The sequence below is a fragment of the Acromyrmex echinatior genome, chromosome 15 (assembly GCF_024713525.1).
Source record: "Acromyrmex echinatior isolate Ae372 chromosome 15, ASM2471352v2, whole genome shotgun sequence".
Taxonomy (NCBI): domain Eukaryota; kingdom Metazoa; phylum Arthropoda; class Insecta; order Hymenoptera; family Formicidae; genus Acromyrmex; species Acromyrmex echinatior.
The window spans coordinates 10,634,961-10,662,924 of record NC_141866.1 but is presented as its reverse complement, the minus strand read 5'-3'; the positions used below and the strand labels follow the sequence as shown (position 1 = coordinate 10,662,924).

General features: G+C 32.8%; 4 protein-coding genes across 6 annotated transcripts; 2 read left to right on the top strand and 2 right to left on the bottom strand.

Annotated features, from left to right (window-relative positions):
- On the bottom strand, window positions 1-4,799 carry Rfwd3 (ring finger and WD repeat domain 3). 2 transcript variants are annotated; one of them, XM_011055496.2, is made up of 4 exons: window positions 3,104-4,797; window positions 2,572-2,661; window positions 2,139-2,384; window positions 1-2,029 (listed from the first exon to the last, which is right to left on the bottom strand). In XM_011055496.2, the coding sequence occupies exons 2-4, from the start codon at window positions 2,579-2,581 to the stop codon at window positions 564-566; spliced, it is 1,722 nt and encodes a 573-aa protein (XP_011053798.1). In that variant the 5' UTR covers window positions 2,582-2,661; window positions 3,104-4,797; the 3' UTR covers window positions 1-563. The 2 variants fall into 2 exon arrangements, with proteins under 2 accessions (XP_011053798.1, XP_011053799.1); XM_011055497.2 differs by lacking the exon at window positions 2,572-2,661 and having other exon boundaries at window positions 3,104-4,799.
- A 91-nt stretch (window positions 4,800-4,890) lies between these two features.
- Window positions 4,891-11,639, top strand: LOC105145734 (uncharacterized). The gene is made up of 18 exons (XM_087413983.1): window positions 4,891-5,268; window positions 5,495-5,640; window positions 5,723-6,111; window positions 6,346-6,503; window positions 6,581-6,685; window positions 6,957-7,090; window positions 7,162-7,335; window positions 8,046-8,377; window positions 8,528-8,697; window positions 9,049-9,285; window positions 9,495-9,548; window positions 9,615-9,843; window positions 9,926-10,074; window positions 10,163-10,264; window positions 10,456-10,665; window positions 10,736-10,918; window positions 10,988-11,137; window positions 11,216-11,639. The coding sequence occupies exons 1-18, from the start codon at window positions 4,891-4,893 to the stop codon at window positions 11,402-11,404; spliced, it is 3,489 nt and encodes a 1,162-aa protein (XP_087270109.1). The 3' UTR covers window positions 11,405-11,639.
- A 196-nt stretch (window positions 11,640-11,835) lies between these two features.
- On the bottom strand, window positions 11,836-17,711 carry LOC105145733 (uncharacterized). Of its 2 annotated transcripts, none has more exons than XM_087413981.1 (6): window positions 17,571-17,711; window positions 16,049-16,427; window positions 13,473-15,739; window positions 12,636-13,394; window positions 12,321-12,541; window positions 11,836-12,122 (listed from the first exon to the last, which is right to left on the bottom strand). In XM_087413981.1, the coding sequence occupies exons 2-6, from the start codon at window positions 16,416-16,418 to the stop codon at window positions 11,990-11,992; spliced, it is 3,750 nt and encodes a 1,249-aa protein (XP_087270107.1). In that variant the 5' UTR covers window positions 16,419-16,427; window positions 17,571-17,711; the 3' UTR covers window positions 11,836-11,989. The 2 variants fall into 2 exon arrangements, with proteins under 2 accessions (XP_087270107.1, XP_011053802.2); XM_011055500.2 differs by having other exon boundaries at window positions 16,049-17,032; window positions 17,571-17,698.
- On the top strand, window positions 17,036-25,487 carry Urm1 (Ubiquitin-related modifier 1). The gene is made up of 5 exons (XM_011055498.2): window positions 17,036-17,432; window positions 17,518-17,582; window positions 17,663-17,744; window positions 21,848-21,896; window positions 25,276-25,487. Exons 1-5 carry the CDS (start codon window positions 17,395-17,397, stop codon window positions 25,342-25,344), a joined length of 303 nt encoding a protein of 100 aa, XP_011053800.1. The 5' UTR covers window positions 17,036-17,394; the 3' UTR covers window positions 25,345-25,487.
- Window positions 25,488-27,964: the final 2,477 nt, after the last annotated feature.

Below are 27,964 nucleotides of genomic sequence, written 5' to 3'. Positions count from 1 at the left end.
TTTTACGATGACAATTTCTGCAACAGATATTTAATTTTAATTTTTATACACAAATAATTTTAATATACACGAACACACATATACAACATTGCAATACAAAAAATTTATAAATCTTAAACAAAGACATAATGTATGATAAAATTATTAGACAAATTTAAATAATTTTTAAATCATTCTGAACAATTAATTATATATTTGAATCAGTTGTTTTTCTAAACGTAGTTTCATAAAATTTGACTATTCTATAGGATTCCAAGTACAAAAAATAAAAACAAATAGAGAAGAATAATAAATTATTGTAAATAAATTTTAGACACATACACACACACATGTATATATATTTCTTCTTATATCAACCAAAATTTATACATGTAATCAAAATTTATACATATGGAATCATTACAAAGAAAAAGAGAGAAGTATGTCTAAGTCAGTCCGTCATATATGTATTATATAAAAATACTATATCGAGGATATTTTTACATTTTGTACAAAATTTCGTGCACAAATGGCGAGACAAATTGTGTATTATTTTGTACATTTGTACTTTATGTTTGTGTTAATTATCCATAATTATATAACCTAAGTTTCTTTGCAGAAAGACTTGTTAAAAATGAGTTATTATTAATATTAAATGAGCATAGATCCATAACAGGATCTGACACTGGAAGATTATGCAACTTTTGACCGCTCGTTATACTCCATAATGATACACTGCTACTGGACTCTACGTATGCTGCGACTAATGTATCATCTTCTACAGATAAATAACATGGTCGAGATAAAAGTTGTTGAGAATTACCAGCTTGGAATGTATGTACGGCATTATATGTAACTATCTCTTCGTTAGATGTATTTCTTTCAATAGTACATATCATATGTCTTGCGTGTGGCTGCCTAGCATTAGGACGAGATGATATAAGATAATGGCGATTTTTTTCATCATAGCGTACTGAAACAAAAGGCCCCCCTATAAACATCTGTTTAGATAGATAGTTGGTATCCTTAATTTCATATGTATAACACGTATTTAAACGACATGCTATAAATCCACCTCTACTGATACCACTGCTAGGATTTGGCGGCACTCTTGCCATTGATACAACTGGTGATTTATCCCCGTTACCCTCTAAGACGCTAAGAGCAGAGGAAGTTTGTCTAATGTCAAATTGAAAGATAACTCCATTTTGCGCACCAGCCAGAAAAACGTTTGGATTGTCACCTGACCAACAACAACTCCAAAGTGGATATTCTGTTTGGTATGTGTGCACCGTCACATTATTTTGGATGTCCACTAGCTTAGCACATTTATCAAAACCAACACTAAGAAGAATTGTTTGTTGCGTGGAATGAAAAGTCAAATCTCTTATAGCTTGAGTGTGTAAGAAAATAAATTGCCGTAAATGGAAGCATTCACAATCCATTTTCCTTATGCCATAGCCATTGAATATTGAGGTTGACTTTTGAGAAACAGCCAGTAATTTATACCATGGATTATAATCAAAGACGCGACAGCCACCATCCTTACAGATTTCTACAGATTGTTCTAAATGAAACTTCCTTGAAGTAAGACTTGATGTACTTGGGCAAGTATCAACATTGATTTTTGATTTTTTATTTTCCAATTTGGAAATACATTTTTTCAGATTATTTATGTGCTCCTCGTATACTTTTAGACGAATGTCAGCACAGATTAAATCCTGCTGCAAATTATAGTTTTCCTTTGACGCCTTAATTAAATCCTTTTTCAGATTGTCATACTCGGTAGAGTCAACTGCTGTCAGCTTTTTCGCATATAGCACTCTAATATGTTTCACCGAGGCTTTCTTATTGCATTGTGGGCAACGGCGATTCGTACTGTCGCAAGAATCCTGTAACCACTTTAGAATGCAACTATGCCCGAAGAGATGTCCACAGCGTAAACAGCACAAACGATGTTCTCCTGAGTTGGTCCATTGCTCCATGCATATTGGACATGACTGATCAGAGTCTACATCTGAGACATCCAAGTTTACACTCGTTACATTTACTATAAGAGAATTAATTTTCTTTAGTCAGACACAGTTATATACATATCCAAAAAGTTTATAAAAGTTTACACTGCAACAATTATATTACAGTACAATTCTAATACATACTTCGTTGTGAACTTTTAGTTCTACTTTTGGTATTACTTTCTTCATTATTTTGTACATCATTGGGAATAACATTTTCATTTTCGTGTTGATCTTCTACATCTTGCCTTTCTACTTGCATTTGTTCCTCTACTCGTACTTGTTCTTCTGCCTGTACTTGATCTTCTATTTGCATTTGCTCTTCTACTTGCACTGATTCTCCTGCTTGCACTTGCTCCTCTATTTGCATTTGCTCTTCTAAATTTTCATCTGTAACAATAATATTGCCAAATGTTTGCTGACTTGAAGTCTAATATTGTAAACAAATATAATATTAAACATTTAATATTCTTCTTTATTATAAAGACAATACATAATTACATTATATTCCACGAGGCGAATAACAAATTATGCTGAAAAGATAAATATGCATATCCTTTTTGTTCAATATACTTACTGCCTTCCATAACCTTTAATTTTTACTCGGAAATATCGACTGGACTCTTTAGACATAAATAAAGTGATCTCCTCCTTTTCAATTCGATATCTATTGTAGGTTGAGACACACATAAAATTATTTACTAAATCGTCTTCTTCTCTTTTTAATCGTTAGACTATAAATTGATCGAAAAGCCGGTTGATTTGTTGTGACAACATTAAAGATAGGCAGAGTAGATTATGGAAATAGGACTTGTCGATCCTTGGAAATTCGTCAGAGGCGAATTTCTATTTGATATAATTTTGATTAAAATACCGAATTATAATCACGAATATATATCTGGGACAGCCTATGTAGCTAATATTGGATGTAAAAACTTTTAAATTTTGCAGTAACACGACAAATATACTTAAATGAGTTGTTTACAATAATATTGACTGCATTTAGAAGACAAGTCGCTCAATATCATATCAGCTGATTTTTTATTACGATTAATTTAAAATTAAAAAATTTAAATCTAGACATATATAACTATTGACTAGATACACACTATACACAATCTTTCTTCTTGTAGCGTATCATATGTCTTCTTCGCGTGAGAAGATGAGAATGGCCCTGACTCTAACACAGAATCGATACTCCAGAATCGAAAATGCCGCTTATACGGTAACAAAAAACAATATGAAGAGTACGAAAGTAGTCTAAAAGAGTAACATAAACTTAATTGCACGTTTGAAGCCGGTCACACTTTCCAAAAAATGATAACGCAATAACACGTCCGATCACGTCGATAGACGAGCCTGACGAGCACCGATTGACGAATCATATGGTTTGCGCCATGTTTAGAATTAAGACATTAGCACCTCTGTATTTAGGGGCCGACATTATTACAATTATTCTTTTCTCCTCTACTGTCGGTAAAAGTTTAATTTTGTTTGCGTTGCTTGAAATTTTTTGAATACAAAATTTTTGTACTTAAAGTGAGATATATATATATATATATATTCGGGCGAGAGAATACAAAGATTGAAGGGAGAGAATACGAAGATGCTGAATGCAAAAATTCAAGCAACACGAACAGACCTAATGTTTAATTCTTAATTAATGGACGATACGATTCTTAACGCAATTATATAATTATTGATACATTACGCTACAAATGCATCTAATGTTTATAAAGATTCACAAAACCTTCAGCATGAGCTGGTTAAATAAACCAATTTTTCTTTGAATATGTATTATATTTTTTATAAAAATTTACTTTATAAAAATTAGGCGCATTTATAACGTAAGTATATATTATGTGTACAATAATTATATTTGTTACACACATACATAAAATAAAACATACATAACATAAATAAATGTAATCAATATATATAAATAAATATAATATAACATAAACATAACCCTCCATACAGCATAGAATTTTCAGCAACATCGCTGCAAAATCTCTGCAATATTGCTGCAACATGTAACTTTTGTGCAACTTTGCGCTGTAGAGGAAATATAAATATAATAAACATATATATATAATATAAAATAAAAATAATTGACATACGTACTGCGTATTTGATAAAAAGAACTTCGAAATATTTTGAAGTGAGCAAAATATTCAATAGTGACATATGAAATATTTAATTTCTTTTCATATGTATTATATATATATGTAATGTATCATTATATTACACATACAATCTTTTTAGTTAGTTATACAAAAATATTTCCTCATTACATTCAAATTGCTATCTACAATTTGACGATATAAAGTAACTTTATATTATTAAGAAATAACAAAGAAATCGCAGGTTATACTCACGATACGCACATATCACTTATATATTTTGCTGGCTCAAACAAAGAACGTGATGCAGTATTTCGAAGGTAAAAATATGAAGGTAAAATTAATATTTCCAAATAAAATATTCTTTTCCTTTCAAACGGGGTACACATGTTTCATGATTAATCTTTTAAGAAATCATATATGTGATATCTGATTTATTATTATACATCAACTTCTTTTTGATATATTTTTGGATGTTTAAAATTAGTTAGTCTGTTGAAAAAACTAAAAAATGTTTTATCTATTAAATAATGATATTAAGATAATTAAATATTTTAATTATTATTATATATATTCATAATATATTATGTTATAATAATAATTAAAATTATGATATAATAATTATATGTTTATGTGTTCTGGTATTTATTAAATTATTATTATATAATACATAATATTTTAAGGATAGAAAATTACGTTGATACAAAAGATTGTAAATATTGTAAAATAAAATATTTTAAAAATGTTTATGTATAATAAAAGTTGTTTCTATTATGCAGAAACGACGGCCGCGTGCAAAAAATTCTCTGCAAAACTATTCTCATACGCATGAACGTTTTCCGACCAAAGCAAAGAGCATTCATAATTCAAAAGGACGAAGTTTAAAACAAAGCTATTCTAAGCTTCAGCGAAACGATGAACATTGTGATAATACGTCGTGTCTAAAAAAAGACGCGTTCGGTTCATTGGAATCTCTTTTTAACTTGAAGAAACCATTGAATTTGAGTGATGCATTTCCTTTTGCATTCCATTATCATAAGCAAAAATTAATCAAAACATCCAACGCTACAAAATCAGAACCATTCGTAAAAGCATTATTTCTGCAATCCTTTTCGTCACAGACAAATCTTGAGCCGTTTGTTTTCAAAGCGGTAATTATGCTATTACATCCTAATATTCTATCGTTTCATTATTTCATTCTTCAATTATTCGATTGCTTATTCGTTCTTATATACTTGAGTAACAAGAATTAATTTTCTATTGCTCAAAATCATTAAAAAATAAGAGTAACAAAAGGCTGAAATAATTTATGATTTTTTATAATTTTTATATATTTACACTTTCATACTTTCATGATAAAACTGATAATTTTTTCAGTATGAAAAACATGACAGAGTAAAAGTTAAACAAAATACAAATAATCAAATAAAGAAAAACATAGAAAACGAATTCCTATTAGAAGTCTCAAATTCCGTGGAATTGCAATTAAATGATTTGATTCACTATCAACAAAATCGCTCAGTGTAATCATTTCTTTGTTTTTGCGTAGTATTTTTATATGTTATATCCAGTAACATCATAAAATGTAATAACATGCGTATGTAGAAATATGGCTGAAAACAACATACCGGACAATGAGGTAGAAGAAGAGGAAGAAAAAGAAGCAAGAGTTGAAGATACTATCGTAGACGAAGAATCTGCAGCGATAGAAGATCTTAAGGAACAACAAATTGAAACTGAAAAAAAGAATATTGATGAAGATGAGCGAGAAGACGAAGCTAAGGATAAAGATAGAAATGAAATTACAGAAGATAATACTAATGACAAAGACGAAGTTGAGCAAAATAAAACTGATGAAGATAAAATTGATGAGATCGAAGAAGGAATTAAAATTGATGAGATCGAAGAAGGAATTAAAATTGATGAGATCGAAGAAGGAATTAAAATTGATGAGATCAAAGAAGATAAAGCTGATGACGAAATTGAATACAATGGTAAAAATAACATGACAATAAAAAAAATATTAAAGATAGAAATAATTTATTAGAAAAATCTCTGTTTTATATTTTATTTGATGGAAGATATATTTCAATTATTTAAAATTAAATAACACAAATGATATAAATTAATAACATCTAATTGTGACCATTTCTTTTTTCTTTCTCTTTCTCTCTTTCTTTCACTCTTTTATTTTCAAATTATTACAAGTGTAAATTTTAAAAGTGTAGATGAAGTGACAAAATCTGAGGAATTTGTAAAACCAACAATAAGCGAACCTATTAAAACTGATGATATAATCATAGAAGTAAAAATAATGAATGAGAGATTTATTCTGCTAACAGATGAAGTCAAACAATTAAAACATGAAGTTTTTGAATTGTCAGAGGTAATCAGAGGTTTCATTATTATTTAATATAACTTTATTAATGTGATCATTATAATTTATAATAATATATTTCTCAGAAACCTGAATTAACAGAAGAAGATAAGCTAGCGTTTCAAGAGAAACAAAACATTCTCACTTCAAAAGTAGCGGAACTGGAACAATTAACGCAAGAAATTCAAAAAGTATACGTATTACAAAAATATTTAAAAGATATATTTTATATATATATATATATATATATATATATATAAGATATATTAAGATATATTAAGATATATTATATACATATTATACTACTTAAATTTCTACTTATAAAATCTTACTTATATTTTACATGTAATCATATCTTTGCAATAAGCTTGAAATTCTGCAATAATGCGTATCAATAAAATAAAATAAATAAAATAATATATTGCTAATTATTAAAAATATAATGCGATAAATATATTGCAGGCGCGAGAAGAAGTAGAACGGCTTCGTAAAGTGGAAAAAGAAATTGAGATAAAAAAAAGAGATATAGAACCATTCAAAAAAATTTTAGAAGAAGATTACTTTGAGATACCGCAAATACAATATCCTGAAGATAAGTAAGTTATATTTTATTCATACAAAATGCTGCTAGCCAATCAAGATATTCTTGATTATATATTCTTATTAGGCTTCCAAGAGTAATTGTTTGTGGTTACACGGACGTGCTTCCAAAACTCGTAGTAGCGGATACTGAACGGAAGGGAAGGGAAAAGTGTTTTGAACAATTAACTGGCAAGCTAACAGAGTCTTTAACGATGCAGGAAAAATTGGTCAAAGAAAACGCGCAATTGGAAGGTGGAAAGTACGCTTGTCTTTTGTATTAATAAATTCTAAATCTATATTCTATATATAAATGAATTATATATAAATGAATTATATTTAATATAAAAATTACATCTAATTACATACATATATAAAAATTTTCCAAGGAATATCTGATTAATATTATACCTGTACATTTAAGTGATTATAAAATAGCATAAATTATATTAAGAGTTAAATTTAGATTTGCTTTTCAGATGTCTATTTTTAAGAAAACAAACTATAACTTACTATATTTTGAATTAAAGTTAAAATAATTATAGGTTTGAATAAGATAAACAGAAACAAATGTATCAATTGATTTTTTCAGGACACTCGATATAATGCAAAAAAATTTAATACTCGATAGTTACTTTATTTATATGACAAATAATAGACGATCAAATGAAATGCTTGAAAATTAAACGGTTCCCTCGGTGACGATTTCACGATGTTTTCAGCAATTTGAAGCATGTCAATCATACGTCACTTATATATACGTAACCCAGTTTGTTATGATATACTGATATCATAACAATGAATGAAATGTGCACGTTAATGATTGTTTCGTTCGCGAAAGTTTTATAACATCTTAATTTTAATTTTAAATAATCTTTTTATATTCGTTTCACTTTATATACTCTGATATATTAAAATAAAGAGAAAAAAATGAAGATTGTATTGAAAGCTGTGTGTTGTCCTGCAAAATAGGTACAAACTAGAAGAAGCGTTGCTAGAAAAAGATACAGCTCTCGAAAGTTTACAGAAGAAGGTATGCGGTCTGCAAGCAGAAATGCGTATAATTGTCAAAGAAAATATGGAGTTGAGTCGCCAATTGGCTACTTTAAATCAACTAGTGATTAGACCTACTTGCTGTTACACGTACCCAGGTGTTACTCCGTCTTCGCCATCAACGTCACCGACGTTATCTTCGCGTCCGCATGTCAGCGCGCAATCTCGAGACGACGTTTACTACCGATGCAAATGTTGTTTGCGATCGCCATACCCTGACACTTTATCACCAACTACGGAAACTGCATGCAGTAAGACGAATAATTTTGACAGAATGTGATAATTCAGCCATTAAAAAATAATGTAATAGAAGCGACATATTTTGCATATTTGTTAAAAAGAAAAGTTCGCAAAGGCGATAAATTGTTCTATAAAAAAAAAAAGAATATTTAATCTCGCAGATTCGCCGAGGCTTACAGGAGGTGGATCGCCAACAGAGGAACGTTATTTCGCAGATAACAACGATTTGCAAAACGTAGAGATGTGTTCTCGAGGTCCAGCCGTTAAATTGCTTCCTCGGGGAACATGTCCTGCAGAATTGGAAACATATGGCAGTAGTACTAAACAATTAGTACGTTTTAAAATGTGTTTGAGATAAACACAATTCTTTCTACAATAGTAAAAATTGAAAACAATGTAAAAAATAATTAAAAATTTTTTTTTAAACTGTAATCTTTACATTCCTCACATACAGTTTGATAAATATAAACAGTAAGAAGAGATAACAATTTTTATATTTCATACATTTCTTTTTTTAAGACTAATCAATCCTTTATTTACTGTTCATACATTAATTATATGAAATGGTAAAACATATATAATATATATAATGAATTCTATATCTGATATTCTGTGAAAAATTATTTAAAAACTAAATGATGAAATCCATGGAATGTAATGTCAGTGGCAAATTTTATTCCAGGAACAACAATTAGGTAGTATGGAGACCGAGGTACGTAACATGCAGATGGAATTAGCAAATGTGCAGCGGGAACGACAACAATTGGAACAGCAACGTAAATTGCTCAAATGCACAGGATCTTATGCACCGTGCGCTTGTTGCCCACCTCCGACTTCGACATGTATGACACCCACGTCAGGACTTCCGTTAATGGGAATTTCCAAAGTATCTGCAATGTCTGCGATGCCTCTCACCCAGGTACTCATACGGTTTATATTTTAACCAAATTTTTCAGATAATATTCACCTTAAACAATATGAGTTTGTACGTGTATACTTCTTTTTAATATATTTTTATAATTTTTATATCCTATCTTTCATAATTAAATCGTGCTATTTATTTCTGCTATTTATACAGAACTAATATAACTAGCGAGTAAAGAGTAATATAGTTTTTATCAAATATAGACTACGCAGGCTGCACCTCTAATGTGCACTGGTTCTTGTACAAACGCTACCATGGTAAGGCTATAAGCAAATTTAATTGTATGCTTTGATCAATCATAATAACATAACTTATGACCGAAGGGCACTAGTACTTGCGTTCAACAATTACGCGATCTTCGTGAACAATACGCCCGGCTTCAAGATGATTATAAAAGTAAGTTGTGTGAGGTATCGTGTATGAGGACAGAAGCAGAGAAATTCAAACAAGATTTGCGCGATGCAAAGGAAGAGAAGGAACGAATGGAGATAAAACTGATAGACGTTCAAGAACGATTAAAATTTCTAGAAACAGAAAAGGGAAAATTTGAAGGTAATTCACTATAGAAATAACAACTACGATGTAAAGCTTCAATTTAATGTATGTAACAAAAAGCATATTAATTTCGAGACAGGTCATAAGGAACATCTCATTGAACAGGAACAAGCTCTGATGGTGGCGAAACAACGCTTTCGAGAAGCGCAAGAAGAATTAGAGGAACTTCGTTCCTTGATTCAAGATCAAGCTGCTCAATTGGAAGATTATCGCAATAAATATTTGCAAGTTGTTATCGTTGCGATCATCTGAATAAATTATATTCGATATTTTTTCGATTATAAAAATAAAATCAATATAATCAATATAATCTTAGGCCCAGCAACAAGTTGAAGAACAGCGTAGACAACTAGACCTCATGGAAATGGACAATGCACGAATGAACGAGAATGTTACTTTGGAAATCGGACGTGTTAAAGTATATCAAATACTATAATAATTGCAATTTGTTCGGATTGTGTAAAGATATTCTCATTCTGTGTGTAATATATATATATTATATATATATATATATACATACACACACGCATACACACACACACACACACACACACACACACACACACATATATATAATATATATATATAAAATGTAATCAATGCAATTAGAATCAATTTCAAGAAAAATTAGCCGAGCTTGCACCGTTGCCTGATATCTTGAAACAAATGCAAATGAAGATGCAGGAAGCGCAACAGATGCGCTTAGTCGCTGAACGTAGCTGTGAGGATCTGTCGCGAGAATTGCTAGGATACAAAGATAAGATTCAAACTTTGCAAAATCAATTGGATGTATTGCGCACTGAGCATCAAACACTTCAGGTTGTAATTTGCTACATAATTTAACATAATAGTTTCATTGTATTAATTAAAAATAATTAATTACTTATAGGATGAAAGGGGACTTGGTTCTGACAAGTCTGAAGAGATGGAAAAAAAGTGTGGTGAGTTGCGACACGAAAACGAAAGAATGAAAAACACATTGGCACGATTTGAGGAACATGAAACACAGTTGCAAAAACGTGTTGACGAGAAAATGCACGAAAACACGCAATTGTCATCAATGTTGGAACAGGTATGTGTTGATTTAGCGATAAAAAAAAATGTTATCCGCAAATACTAGAATTTTCTCCTTCTGTTTAAGATAAGGGAAGATTCCGCTAGACAAGTAGCAAGAACAAAAGAGCGATGTGAAACTATGCGAAGATCGATGCAAGGCCAAATTGCCGAAATGGAAAGGCAATTGGCACAGTGTAGAGCAACAGCGCGTGCCGCCCAACGAGACAGAGATGAGGTAATTATAAATACTATGTAGAAATGTTAATAGTGTTACACAGGAGTGTATTTACACGTTTCTCATTAACTTATGCAGATCAGACAAAAGATGCAGAGTCAAATAAATAACTTAAACGAGGCTTTTAAACATGCGCAAGGCCGTATAAAATCATTACAGGGTCATGTAAACTATCTCAAGACTTCTTACAGCAATATCTTTCTCGGACAAGGAGAAGCACCGACAAGTGCTTTGCCAGTAGACGATTCTTGCGATTGCAACTATTAAATGCACATGATTTTTCAGTAATAATCCTATATATTTTTGTTCGATATAGCGAAATTAAAATATATTACTCGATGTCACACACAAGCCTTGTTTATACTTTAAGTAATGACATTTTGATACAATTGATAAAGTTGATTGATAAATAACTGTTATACCGTGTCACCCTTTTTATAAATTTTGAAATTATAAACAACACATTTGAAACATAAAAAAATAAAATCAAGACTTATGCACATTTACTGTATGACGATTACTTGTATCATTATTCTTAACACATGGTTTAATTGTAGTATTTATCATATACTATTTCACACAAATTCTTCACATGGAAAATATATTGTGAATGCATAGATACAATGCTATCTTATTAGAAATTTTAACAAAAATGGCATGTATCATTAGATATGCGATATATTGGATGTAAACATATCTTTTTCATTATATATGTTTTATTTAACGACTATAGTTTTTTTATAAGCAATAAAGGACGATACTATGATAATTCCATAGTGGCTGAGAAAAAAATAAACAATAAAAATATGATGTATGTACATTTGAAAAAAATTAACATTGAGATGGATTTCTTTAGTTTGTATCCACTGAATGAAGCATATTGAGCATGTTAAGAATAGCATCCGAACGTGATCGCATCCTTTCCATTTCCATTCGAAATTCTTCCAGTTGAGATTCAATTCGCTGTGCGTATGCATGGCAGCATCTGTAAGTAAAACAATCTTGATATTAAAAGATTGACGTTATATAATCTAAGGAGCAGATATTTACAATTTGAGATTTTTACTTTTACTAACAAAAGATATTATAAATTTCATAAATAATGTTACATCTAGTTACTATCACAATTATGGAGTACTGTATGTATAATGAAAAAAGTTTTAAGAAATATTTGAAAGCACACCTTCCAGGTTGTCCTACATTTGAACACAATGGTTCTGGAGATGCGCACGGCGAAATTTTGATTTGTGGAGAACAACTTCTTAAATAAGATTCCTTCTCGTGTGTACAGTTTTTGTTATTACCGGATACATTAGGATTAGAATTATAACAATCTCCACACCCTCGTACGAGGTCCATTAAAATTCCTCGTACCCTTTTCCCAATTATTTTTCGTCGTCTCGCCTAAAGAGAAAATAATTACGAGTCGCACATACAGTTATAATCATACAAATTTTTGTTATATTCATAAAATTATTCGTACATGGCGTAAACTCACCTCTGGTCTTTCACTACATTGTTTCAGCTTTATTAACGGCTCTTCTTCATGTATATTAGGAGGTGAGTGACTACATGATTCGTTACATTCCCGATCTATATTCATCATTAGTGGCTCACAGGTTTCTTTTAACATGGTACAACATTTGTGATTTTCTTGACAATTCTCTGGATTGTGCGGTGAATGATGACACGTCGTACAATTTTTACAAATGTACTCGTTGCCTTCTGAGGCAATATTTTCATGTAAATGCTTGTTAGGCTCTAGGTTTCTTGAAAAACTTTGTCGATGTTCTTGGGTGCTTAACTTTTCTTTGCTATAAATAAAACTATCTTCGAACTTTTGCTTTTCGTTATGTAAGGAACAATTGCACTTCTTCTCTGACGTGTCTATATCATGAGTGCAGCAGGAATGTAATTTTTCTTGGGGATGTGTTCGTTTATATCTTAGCCATTCTTTACGATATTTTGAGAAATCACAGTCTTCGCATGCATTTGAACTACATAATTTATCTGCTTTATCTGTAGAACAAGATGCTTTTGCTATGTTAAACGAAGGTGAATGCAGACAAGAAAAATTAGATGCTGCTGAGGATAGTTCAAATTTAGGAGGACTTTTTGATTTTTTACTTGTTGAACATACTAAATTACTGCCATTGAATCTGGTATTTGGTGTCTTTTGCCAATAATGATGATTTTTGTCTTTCATTTTAGTAGATTCTGTATCATTTTCAGTTTCAGCAATGGATTCTTGACTAATCTGAAAAATACGTTTGAGTTTGAGAACGGAATCTTGAAATTAGTTTCTTCATAAATTATAATTTATAAGATCACTTACCTCTTTACCCCAAATGTTGATTGTTCCGTTCATTTCAGACATTCTTACTTCTACATTACCAAGTAAGTACGGACCGCATTCTCGCCTGCGTCCTTTTTCATTAATAGCCTTATCATTTTCAGGCTCCTCTGCTAGAATAAGAAAACTGCGATCTTTACTATTTTCATCCTCGCGATATACAAAGCACTTTACATTATCATCTGGATCATCAGCGGTTTCTGTCTTGCTCTCTACCATAGATGTAGCAGCTCCTAATTGACTTGTATTAGCATTAGGTAAACTTGATTGCAAATCTACATTCTTATTTATCGAATCACACGAGTTTTTAAATTGGGATTCTGAAGGCATTTCATTTAACTTTGAATGTGATTCTACAGACGTTTGGGAAACTTTAAAAGATTGTAGAAAATTAGATGGCTCAAGAATGTCTGTAATTCTTCTTTTCTTAGAGCTGGAAGGGAGACATTGATAATTACTTTCATCATTTTGCAGATCCATCGATACATTTTCATTTAATCTTTTCTTTGAATTTTGTACCAATGGACTTTCTAGCTTTGTTTTTCCCTGTGTAATACTTGAAAGAGTTTGCAAGATTCGGGAGGAAGTAATAAATGCGCGTGATAATGAACGTGTTTTTCTTGGTGTACCGTCAGTCAGTACTATACTATCGTCAGACTGTAATGTTTTTGTTATTTCAGGTGGTTTAATGGATACTGATAAATTACAAGCACTGGAACTCCACTGATCTATAGAGCTTAGCGAAGCTACACTACTACCTGATATTTTATTATTGGATTGTTTGACATGTGTAGGCTCAGTTTGATCTTGGGGTTGATTAGATACAGAATCAATAGAAACGTCTGTTTGAACTGATGCAACCTTCTGTTCCGGAGGTTTGTTTTCTTTTTCATATTTTGCTAATGTTTTTCTCAGTTCATCCAATTCCTGTTTCATTTTTAAATTTTCCATAAGCTGCTTTTGATATGTATCAAGCAGACTGTTATATTTTACAGTCTTCTGCGTTAATTTCTTTTTCAATGTGGTAACTTCTGAAGTATCCGAAGTCGTCTTAAATTCTTCATTTGTTTTCTCAAAAGTTATTTGCTTATTATGTTTTGTTTCATCTGACATTGTCTTAATACTTTTTATATTCTCAATTCTTAAAGAACAAGTATCTTCTTCTCCATCTGTGGATACTTCCATTAGATCTGAATTATTAAATACCTCAGATTGAATATGTTCTGATTCAATAACATGGGCATTTTTATTTAAATCAGTTTTTTGACTAGAATTAGAAGTGCCATGCATATACTCGTCATAACTTAAAGTTCGCAAATCGTAAAATACCGTTGGTATTTCTTGATGACCATTTTGAGTGAGAGATGAAAAATTTGGGATTTCTTTATCAATATAATTGAATTTTAATGATTTATCTTCAATTGTTCCATTTTGTTTTTGCATTTTACTATCTGTATTCGCAAGATCTCTTTCATTTTGTGTTGACTCGAATGGTATATCTATTTGAACTTGAGTCTGTATGGATTCCTCATGTATTGACTCTAAACAATTTTTATTTTCTTGTCCATTCAATATTATTGGCGTAGTAATAGTATTGTAGGCCACTTTATCCATGCTATTCTCGCATGTCTCTGCGATTTCCAACTCCTTGATCGTCCTTTCGGCATAATCTTTTATTGTCTTGTTAGTCACTATAGGCGTTTTTTCTGCGTCATTGTTTTTATGATCGCTGTTGCTTTTATAATGGGTTGTATCTTCCTGATGTTGTTTTACATGTTTTTCCATGGAACGTCTATTTTGGTCTTTTATATCTTTGATATAGCGTTTAACTTTGCTTTGTACATAATGATATTTTCCTGGTATCGGTTGCTTTCTCTGAATCATAGAATACACAATAGCTTCTTCTGGAATGTTTGGATAATTTGGTCTTAAATCTTGTGTGTGTCTTCTTTTAAAATATCCATCATTCATATTATTCTTGTACATTTTCAAATCTTGAAGAGAAAGGCTCTTTTCTTTGTGACGATTTTTTAATCTCCTATTGAAGATAAAATCATCAGATCTTCCATCATAATAATCTGTCTCGTAATTATCATCGATACCATCATCATTCATTTGTCTAGGACTGTCCTCATCATCTTCTTCATCTTCGTCATCTTCATCATCATCATCCTCGTCGTCCATTAAATGTTTCATATTACTTGGATGATCCGAATCAAAATCATTATCGAGCTCTAAATTTTCCATATCTGTAACATAATGAAAGCTACATACTAAAAAAATGTACAGTTATATCAATATTATAAGTACAAAGACATTGACTATTACTCGAGTTGAATATGTACTAAGCCAAATTCTATTCTCTTATCATCTATAATGCTTGATTTATGCTTCGGCCTTAACCCTAAAACCCTCAAATTCAGCCAATAGGACTGCCAGTCTTAACTGAAATTGATCGTAATTAAAATCTGTATTCCATTGGCTGAATTTTTATGGGTTTAGGATTAAGATCAAAGATCATAGTCTAAATCAAGCACAAGTCTCTACTATTAACTTACCGTCACTATCTCCATATTCATCTTCGTCATCTTCATCATTATAAGGATGTTGATCGGTTTCTTCTCCAGATGATAAAACATACACACTACTCGCTGCTTGATCATCGCTGGGATAGGGACTCGGGCTACGATCCCCTTCCATCTCTCGAGACTCATTTTCACGTTGCTTCACATTAACAATATCCGAGTCATCTGGTCTTGTGATACTAGATACACTGATGTACGTCGGCATTTCCTCATCCTCGAGCAGAGCCGTGTCGGCCTGATTCATTAATTTCGTTTCGCTCTTGGATGAATCGTTAGGAAGATCTTCCATCGCCTTTGTCTCCGTCTCGGTGTCGTCAGGCGAGTGCTCGCTATTCTCCGACATCGTGGAAAACTATAGGCGAGAAGGAATCGCGGATTATTATCGACTGATGGGATCTAACAATCGAAGAGTGAAAACGATAGGATTAATCGGTTGTCCGAATTATTTCCGATTATTTTCAGACGTTTGCCGGCTCGGCGAACATACGTGGCGCGCAATGGAAAACACTTTTTCATCAGCCGCCATTACAGGCCGCACTTTGGACGATATCTCGTAATATCGTCGTGCCGCATCGTTTACTCTTTACGTGATGTCGCAAATAATTCACGTTCTCATTTGATAATACGCTAACGTGATGCGACAATCGGCCGTTAAGACGCACTCTCACTTAATTCTTTCCCTCGGTACCGATACCACAAGCAAGATTAATGACCTGCACGTTGCAGGACTATATAACGTACATATGTCGTGGAGATAATCGAGCTGGTCTGCCAGCTATCCCTCTTTTCACCCGCGATCGCGTGATAATAATTGAAAGTTTGATTCGTGCAGAGTGTGTCAATCGATCGAAATTACGGTTTAGATCATTTCACTTAGATCAACAGCAAGCACTCTTTGCTCTCCTTACTAGTCCTCGCACTGTGTATGTGCAACAAACGCACCGCTGACACCGCTCGCTGTAAAGTGTAAATGCCGAGGTTAATGCCACTCACGCGCATGCGCGCTCTATAGTCTGTACGAGTCGTAAGGAATCGCATCAATCTCACGTATCATATATATATATATAACATACACAAAGCGAGAGAGCTCCAGTTAATTTATTTTATTACGACAAATCGATCCCGGCCTTTGACGCGTACGAACGAAAATTCATTAGCGTGCCTTTTTTTCTTTCTCTTTTTTCGACAAACCTAACCTGGTATTCCACAGTGATCATTGCTGAACGTTCGCGAAAGTTTTGGATTGCACGATAATCCAATTCTAACCTAACGTAGAGAAGGAGAGAAACGTTCTTTGAACTCTCGTTTCACAATTCACGATGTCTGCGATTGGACTTCCTCTTACTATCGAATTCGGGTAAGATCGAGAAAATTGAAATTTCATATAAGTCATGCGACGCGACGATCAAGAACAAATCACGCCGTTTGTCGAATGTTCGCAGAGGTGGAGCAGAGTTGCTATTTGATGGAAAGAAGCGGCACGAGGTGGACTTACCCGGTGAGGAATGTAAGTATCCTCGTAAGTATTAGCTCGTGTCCGTGTATTAGTTTGTCTCTTTTGTTAATAATAACCAATCGATTCTGTAGGGACGCTGAAACGACTGCTAAGCTGGCTGCGGGATAACCTCTTGACAGAACGGCCCGAGCTCTTTATGCAGGGCGACACGGTGTAAGTGAAACCTTGATCCTACGTACAGTCATACACCCCTTCGATGTTTGTTTGCGACCGCGAAACAAAAGAGCTTTAAAGAATTCTAATAACGCGATATCCGCAGTATTGCGCCGTGTTAATCGCACTGCAGATTTACTTTGTATATAGACGTGTCACATCAGTGAATCCGCACAGTCCGCAAATGAATGGGATCGACCGACAACGGCGACGACCGACATCTTTAATGAAAATGGCCGCATACACTACGTATATATACATTGTACTGACGCATGGCGCATACCGCGCCGGTCGCAAGCACAATGCACAGATGTCAGTATCTGTATCTTCGGATGCATTCCGGTATAGAATAGAGACCTTCAAGTTAAGAGTCTGGTCACGGGACAAATATGGCGAAAATACTTTGCTTTATATTGCAGAGAGTATACATATGGGTCATCTAAAAAGTATCCGCGGTTTTTTGTCACTAGATGTATGTTGATGGTCATATATCTAGTGACAAAATACCGCGGATACTTTTTAGATGACCCAATATTATGAATGGCGGCAACATTAGCTCTGTATATTTGGCAGAGTACATATTGTATGTAAATAAGGTCACGTACTAAGGTATTACTCGCTATTATGGTTACGTGCTATTACCCATAGCAAAAAATCTCATCATTAGGCAAGATGTTTTAAAAGAATTTATTGGTAACAAAAAAAATGCCTAAAGCCGGTTTTTACATTAGTTTGTTGCGACAACCAATCTGAAGCTTGCATTTTAAAATCAACGCTTCATATTGGCTGTCGCAATAAATTTGCGATCGGCTTGCAACTAATGTAGAACCGGCTTAATTGTTGTGTGCTCGATTGTATATATAATTTAAAGTAACAAAGGATTTTCCATAACAAGTTCCGCCATGTTTGTCTGATTCAAAATTATCCTATCAGAATGTAGTTGAGAGTTGGCCACACTCTTACTTGAGGGTTTCTAGTGTACATACAAGTTTGTCCAGATGAGTTTGTCTCATAAGAGGCCTGTTTCTTTTTAGCTCAACTTTTTATACGATTCATCTTTTCTCTTTTTCTCTTCGATATAGAAAGAAAAGGAAGATAAACTGTGCAAGAACTTTAGCTAAAATAGAATAGACCTATGGACAACGATTCTTTCACACTGAACGTTGATTGGTGAACAACGGATGATGGGAGTAAATTTTATTCCCACAACCGGCTTTTTTTAATCACTCGATGTCAAAGCGCTGTAGTCTTTATGAGGATCCAGGCTTTAGGATATATCCACACAAACTTGCATAGCTATATAAACATATGCATAAACCAAATTATTCAATTGCATTTCTCTTTTAAAGTCGCATGTATAATGTGATTGGATAATTTTCTTTATGCGGTTGTGCAAGTTGTGTGAATATACTTTTGGTCTCATGAGGTATATTTGACGCGTATCGTGTAATCGTGTAATTAATCAGAAGCGATGCGCTATTGTAGTTTTGTTGATTACCGATTGGTTACGCGGTTACGCGTAAAACTGAAAACACAATAGGTACAGGCAATAGGAACAAGAAATAGGAAATAACGAGCCATTCAATCAGAACTCTGGAATATAATATTGAATTTATACTCCAAAGCTTTGATTGAATGGCTAGTTATTTCCTGTTTCCTGTACTTATTCTACTATTGCCTGTGCTTATTGTGTTTTCAGCTTTATGCGGCAAATACATCTCATGAGACCCCATCTTAGACCGTAACACAAATTTTTGCATTAGTCCGGATCTACAATAGTTTTAAGCCTTAAGCTGTAAAATTTAACACCAAACATTTAAACCAATTACAGTTGAATGCAAGAAGAATAGAAGGATAATCGACTGATTCGTCCATTTTCTAAGGGCTTAAAAACTTATTGTAGATTCAGGCTTACGCATCTTACGAAATGGATGAATTCATAGTCCGATCTTATTTCAAGATTGTCTTAAGTAATGTCTTAAGACGCTAATATGGCCCTCTGATTGGTTCGTGATTTCTTAAGACTGTACTTAAGACGGCCTTGAATATAAGATCTGACTACCGGCCATAGTCAATTATTCTCCTCTCATTTAACTGTAATTGATCAATTTTTACGGTTTAGAGTTTAAAAATTGTAGAAAGTGATTTAGGGTCGGTATTCATAGTCAATTCTTATATTTAGGACTATATTAAGTACAGTCTTAAGATGTTATGAATCAATTAACATTGCACTCAGAACGACAACCACTCATTAAGCATTCAGTGAGCTCTTTTATCTGGTCTATATTTTAGGATATAATGGAATATACCAATCAGAAGAAGCTCATTATGCGCTTAATTGTGAGCGGTTATCGTTCTAAATGCACCCATAAAAAAGCCTTATTGTATGTACACTCATGCTATAGAAAAGTGTCATTTCTCAATTTGTGAAAATTTTCGAGGGAAAGAATCCAAGTTCTTGGGTGTATCACATACAAAATATTAGCCTTACACCGTAATCTAGACTGATATTTATAATTGGTTCTTATTTCAAAATCGTTTTAAATAATGAATCTGTTCGACATGCTTACACTTTTTACACTTAAAATGAAATAGATATATATTTGGCGCTGGAAAGAGAAAAAGCGAAGATGCTGAGTGTAAAAAGTGTAAGCAAGTCGAACAGGCCTATTGTCTTAAGATGCTACTCTGTGATTGACTTATGACATCTTAAAACTGCAAGTAAAACGTTTTTAAATATAAGATCGAATTATGAATATCGACCCTAAATTTATACCATCTACATATATCTTCTTAGGCCGGAAACAGATTACGCATTGAAGATTGAAATTTAACAATGAGGAAAACGGAATTTTAGCTTTTATTGTTTTGATTGGTCAAATTTCAATCTTTCAATCTTCAATGCGTATTCCGTAGTTTAATTCCGGTATTTCCTTACATCATGATATGACGTATCTTGTCGCGAAGAGTGCAATTGTTGTATTTCGACTAGCAAATTAGACTAGACATTGAACGCAAAAAATTATGGCCCGTATTAACGATAAAAGTGCGTTCTGAATACGAGCCTTTATAAATATTGGGTCATCTAAAAAGTATACGGTACTTTGTCACTAGATATATGACTATCAACACACATCTAGTGACAAAAAACCGCGGAATTGTCGTGTATGAATCGATTTCTTGAGTAATTGCGTCTTTTGTAGTCGATTGAAAATTGTATGGTAAAAAATGTACGGTACAGTAACGTGATTTTGAATTCGGTTATCATTCTCATTATCAATTTAACTTGTTATGTTTTGGCATATTTTATTTTACATTACATATCGATGTTGATAAGTCAGATAATCGGAGAGAAAGAATCGACTTCTCGTCACCGTTGAAAATTATAATTAGGCAAATATGTCGGAAATTTATGATTTATCAGATTAAATATCGCATGTTAAGATAACCGCTTTTCACGTCGTTGATTAGTGTAGTGCTCACTTTCGTGACATAATAATAATGATTTGTACAATGATTGGATTTGAGAGATGTTATCTCTCGATAATTTTTACGAGAACTGATAGATCGGTGTATATTTCACATTTCTCTCAATTTTAGTTTGTTCTTTCTTTTTTTACATTTCACTCGAAGGAAAAAGGAAAAGAAAATATTGAAAATCGCGAATTCGAGATCAAACGATGAAATGGCGTATATACGGTACGCGTCTACGTGATGCGAGCATAGTGAAGTTGGCTGCGAAAGTCGCGGTCGTGTCGATTCTATAGGCCAATTCTATAGGCTCAACGATTCGAATGGTATCAGCCAATCGGTTGAACGATATTGGCGGGACATCCATTTTGAAATTTTCGTTTTTGCGAGTGACAGTTTTTCGCAGTGAATGATCGGGGCTGATCGCGGCGGGTTTTCGTTCGCTCATTGTTTCATGTTCGTTTCGCGCTCGTTTCGCATTTGTTTCGCGTTTGTTTCGCCCTTGTACCTCCAACTTCCCGTAATTGATGGAGGGTGCGGTATCTGTAAGTTTTCGACACACAACACAACACAATACGCTGGCAGCAGCGGAACGAGCAACTAGATTTAAAAAGTTTATCTTGTTTCTCTAGGAGACCGGGCATCTTAGTTCTGGTTAACGATGCCGACTGGGAATTACTGGTGAGTTTTTGGACATGGTGTCTGTTCTATTTACTGTATTTCATTTACACGTATATCTATGTGCAATGTACTTCTCGGATATCATATTATATATTGGAACAATTTTTATGATAGAATTATGCCAATACATTGCGATGACCGTAAGTTCTTTTGACTAAAAGTTTATCAAGTATACAAGATTCATCCTACGACTACATCTCGGCTAATTTGGAGGTAATTATTTAGAATAATACCTCCTCCCCCTCACTTCAAATCTTAATAAAAACTTATTCGATGTGTTTTCACTCTAGCAAAAGAAAAGAATCTAGCAAAAAAAAAGGGGGCGATCATGAATTGAGTTATTAAGCGTTAAAGTTGAAGACTTTAGAGGTTAAGATATTTGTCATTCCGATTCGATACAGCTCTATGTATACGTTCTGTATTAATTAATATACAAATTCACTACTTTAAAATTGCTTTAAAAATACATTTACTGCTTTAAAAACAAATTCACTGCTTTACATACAAAAATTCACTGTCTTAAGCACACAAATTCTTTGCATTAGCAGTGAATTCGTGTTTTAAAGTAGTAAATTTGTGTTTTTAAAGCATTAAATGTGTGATACATATCTCAATCTGTAAAGTCTTCAACTTTAACGCTTAATAACTCGATTCACGAGGCCGATCGCCGCGTTTTTTTGTCAGATTCTTTTGTTTTGAGTGAAAACACGTCGAATAAGTGTATTTTTATTAAGATTTGAGGTTGGGGGAAAAGGAGGGAGGGAGAGGTATTCTAAATAATTATTAAAATTAACGATTGTTTTATTGCTTTTGGAAAAAAAAATCGAAGAACACTATTTGTGTTTAGTATATCTTTAATTAAATTTTGAGCTAATGCCATTTTTTACTAGTGAAATCAAAGTTGAACTTTTTATAAAGTCATTAAATTTCGCGTTACTTATGCTAATTCATGAAAAATTGTAAAATATCAAGATTGCAAAATAAAAAAATAGTGTATAATAAATTTAAAATTATTTATCTATTATATTTTTTAGTGGTAACTAGCATTTTTAAATCTGATTTGAACATTTAAAAGATTTATAAAATTAAATTCATATATTTGATTTTTGCTTTTCTACTTTTTCACTACATTTTCTTTCAAGATAAATTTTTTATGTACGTCTTAAAAATATATTCAAATTATTAAAACTTCATTTTAAAGAAAATCTTTTAAATATAGATTTAAATGCATAACGAGAATGGCAGACGGATTTAAATTCGAAAAGGATTGAATGGATTACTTAGCTACGTGATTCTTAAGTCGTCACACTGATATGAGAAGTTAATGCACCGTGTTCGGCAACTGAATTCTTTGAAGACTGGATTTATATTCTCTTTTCTTAAAATTAATAAAAATTTATTAGTAGAGAGACATATTTAAATATTCAATAAAAGTGACTACTTTCTTTGCGCAATAATTGTTTAAATTTTTTCAAGAATTTCATACAAGTTCTTTATCTGATTTAGCTATTTCAATATTTATATATTGTATATTCCGTATATAATTTTTTGTATCTATTTCGAAATCTTTTTTCCTTTGCTTGCAATAAGTTTAGAATACATTTCCTAGTGAAGAATTGCAGAAAGAATCATAATCAGAAAAGAACAATTCAAAATATTTTTGAATTAATGTAAGATTGGGCTGAAGATAGAAGAAAAGTAAATTATGAATAAAAATCATAAGATTTTATTTAAACTTGTTTTCTACCGAATTGTTTTTCGATAACTTTCTGTTATATACACTTCTCGCTGTCGAGAGATATTAATAGTTTTATTTATAACATATAATATTTATAAAACTGCAGTTTTATTATTATTAAATAACAATATTTCCATGATACAACAACTGTACTATACATAATATACGTATAACTATCTACAATAAATACCAAGTAGTTTGAACGAGATATACGAACATTTCACGTGGAAAGGAACATATTAAAAGTCATGTTTGTGTATTTTAGGATTAATAAAATGAAGAGCTTGCGAACGATTTGCGAAAGCCGAAAAGTTACTGAGTGATTATTTAAAATATTAATCTTAAACGCACAGAGAAATGCTGCGGAGGCGGATGATACTCCTCGTCGCAAGATATTTCTTTTCCCACGTCGCCAACTCCCACAGTGACGCACGGCTGTTTCTGGCGTCTGACAAACGGGATACCCCGTGACCGGTTTTTACAAACGGCATAATCGGTCTGTCTCGGCTACCATCGCCATCGCTACTTGCGCGTTAGATAGGGTGCAGGATAACGGAGCGACTCCGGACGCTGAAAGGGCGCAAATGACCTCGGTTTGCCACACCCACGGAGAGAATTATCATTTTAAATTTGTAAATGTACACGCCGCGGCTATTAGGAGGAAAGACGCGATTCTCTAGCCGGGGTAACGTTCGAACGGGAAGATGCTGCAGCGTCGGGGAGCGTCGGAACGAGGGAAAAGATGATGGCTCTGGCCATTATTATGATAATACCGTCGCTTCTTGGCGAAGCTTCTCCGCGCAGCTTCGGCTTTTGCGTTTCCGCGTCTTTTCGCTCGGCTCGCTTCTCTTCTCAAGGCACATACATGTGTGTGTGTGTGTGTACACACACACAGTATACATGTCATCTGCTTTTCACCCGTTTCTTTTCCTACTCGCGTCCCTCTTTTTCCATAATACAGTTGCGCTCGTGAAAATCTAACTTTTTCGAATCTTACATATCTATGTAATGGATATCTTTGCTATCTCGATAGTTAAAGGATGTTGAAAGGCATGAAATTCAGAGTTAAAGATGAAATCTTGGTAAAGTCAATCTATCTTCATTTAAGGTGTATAGGGCATTCATTGAATTTTCATCTATATCATGGATTTCTTAATCAACTCTTTTCCTTGATTTTAAAACATCAAGCCGGAACTATTATTTAAATAAATGACTGAAGATCTATAAGGGTTTTTATAACTCAGACTCTTAAGATGCAAATAATAAAATTTTAATTTCAAATAAACTCTATTAAAAAGATATAATAAAGTTTTTTGATTGAAGTTTGAAATTTAAAAATAAAATAAAATTATAATAAAGTACAATTTAAAGTAAAGTGAAAATTATTGCTTGAATTATTTGTTTCAAGTATTTACTTAAAACTTTTGTGGTAAAAAATTATACGAAGAAATAGCACACAATTAACTTTTGATTGAAAATCGACTTTTAATTTCTTAAAGAATATATAGATATTGATATATGTAAATTAAAATATTTCCTTAAGCTTATTATTTTTTGTCATGTTTTAGTTATATATTTCGTATCATTCGATTGATCAAAAAGATATAAGAAGTATAGAGATATAAGAAGATATAATTTCAGGGTGAAGGCGATTATAAACTATGCCCGCGGGACAAAGTGCTCTTCATCTCGACGTTGCACGGTGGATAGAAGGTACGAATTTCCAATATTGAAAATCTAGGATAAGTCATCTGAATATTGTAAACTTTTTTCATGTACATGAAATATTTTATACTTCAAACTGCTACATTTTAGATGCGACATGAGAAAATAAAATATTTTTTTGTAAAGTATACGTCAGTTTCAAATAATGATTATGACATTATTTGTTTCATTGCATCATAGTTCTGGGTGAATCAAAGTTTTCGAAATATTATTATAATTGTAATATTTTTATGAGAAAAGGTTGCTCTTTGCTGAATTTTCATTTTCAAAGTACCAGATTTATTTTTAAAATTATTTAGTATTGTCATTGGGAGATTTTTACCTTTCAAGGTAGACGATACAATGTTGCGAAAATAATAGGTTTCTTTTGCAATTTATACAATAAATTTAATGTGTATTTTAATATTGTTAGAGTTAATCATTCAATAATTCATATTTTCGAAGTTTAACTCACAATTAGATAAAATTCAGTTACATGTTAATTTGCAAACTATTATGTGATCTATGAGTAATAAGTTATCACGTTATGTGCGCGAGTTAACAAAAGTTTTAAATTGCGGCAATTAATGATCATATATATAATTTGACTTTATAGTCACGCGTGAATTGCATGTTTCCCTTGTTGGTTTCACGTTACCATTTTGTAAAAAATATAACGCAAAGTGGTATATCCATTCGAATATCACGTTTATTAGAATCGCATGTGCTGCAATTCGATGGATATTTAATTAAAAGTGAAAATTGTCGAAATTTAAAAAAATTTATTTTTAGTAAATTGAGATATTTGTAGATGAATAAAGGATTTTTTACGTATTTTATACAATATTATATAAAGTATTTAAACTGTGAAATTATTTTTTGATCAACATTTACCGTCCTTTTACTAACATTTCATTGGCATTCCAATTTCCAATCTGCAATACTATTGTCATACTTGTTCTTCGAAACCACATATCCTGTTCCTAGTTTCCTGGCTGTGAGCGCAATTTGATAGCAATGCGTACCTCATATATAAATTATAAGCTTGAATAGCTTTACGTATATTGCGTCAAAATTGCGTAACACACAACGCGAAGTAACACACGTATTTCTCTCTTATTAAAAGGAAGGAATTGAGTGATGGAAAATCGATATGAAAATTTTACAAGTATTACAAAATTGTTGAATTGTATTTTATGTCGATAAATATATTTGATGCCTCTAGAAATTTCATACAAAAACATTCTACAGTTTTTAACTATAATTAAAAATACACAGTATATATCTGTGTTCTACTATACATATCATATCTTCGTTTAAATTTTTAATTAAGTTTTTGATTAGGCACAAATATATATGTTACGTAAAATTTAAACAAAGATGTAATATAGTGAAACACAGTTGTGAATTTTTAATTAATATCATGATGGTTTTGCTGCAAAAGCTATCTTGATGTTGCTTGTAATTAAAAAGACTTTTAGTTTTTATCTTTTTTAAAAATCAACATGCACATATAATGCATTAATCACTATATATTAAACTCTCTATTCCAAGAAACGTTATGTGAATACTATTCTACGTATATTACTCTATATATTTTTGTGTATTTATTATATATTCTATATATATTTCTCTCTCTCTCTCTATATATATATACACACACACACACACACACACACACACAATATATTATATACATATATATATAATAGAAAGTAAGATATCTTTTTTTAAATATTGATACATCCATCTTCGTGAGTTTTGTAAATCTCGAATGACGAAAGCAAGTGGCTTCTAATTAAAGTGGACGAGATCTGTGCCTCGTTAGTACATATCGAACTCGCAGTTAGTTGATGCGCTTATGAAATAGATTTTACGACATCGAAATCAATCAATCGTAGGGTGCAGATCGATGAGATCCACTACTATACCCTATAATAATCTAGCGATATACAATGGCACCAATTAATCACGCGCATGAGCCGCGTGGAAAATCGGTGACAAGGGGGAAAGGGGAAAGATCCTAACGAGCGCCGATCTCTCTCTCCCTTGCGTACTTTTCGATCCTTTCGCTTGCGCGCGTATGCGTGCACGCGTGCACGCGTGCACGCGTGCGGTTCGTATGCACGAGTATGCGAAACGCATCCGCCTATCAACGGGAGCCCTGAATGTGTCGCAATCGCTAATGGCCTAGCGGGGTTGGATGGTCCAGTGATTAATTGTGTCACCCGTGATTACATTACGGACGCTGCGGATCCACTATATTATATACGGTTATACGTGCGTGTAGCGGGCGGATTGCGCGTTACGTACGTGCCGTGCGTGTTTGCCGGACGCTCGAGGAAACGCGCTTGTACGTGCTTGTAACAAGTCGGCCGCGATGGTAGAGGGATGGTAGAGGGATGGTAGAAATGCGCACGGTAATATGTCCGGCCGCGCGGACGTTCGGTCTTCGCTAATCCGCAATTGCAAGGTACATCTCGTACCCAGATGACGCATGCGAAGAAACGCCTCGCTAATGCACGACACCCTGTTCGTCCGCTCGTGCGAATATCATGAGCTTTTCGTATTTACTCGCTTACTCGCGGTGCTCACCCGGTGCGGGTCCCGTTGATGTTCGCACCCA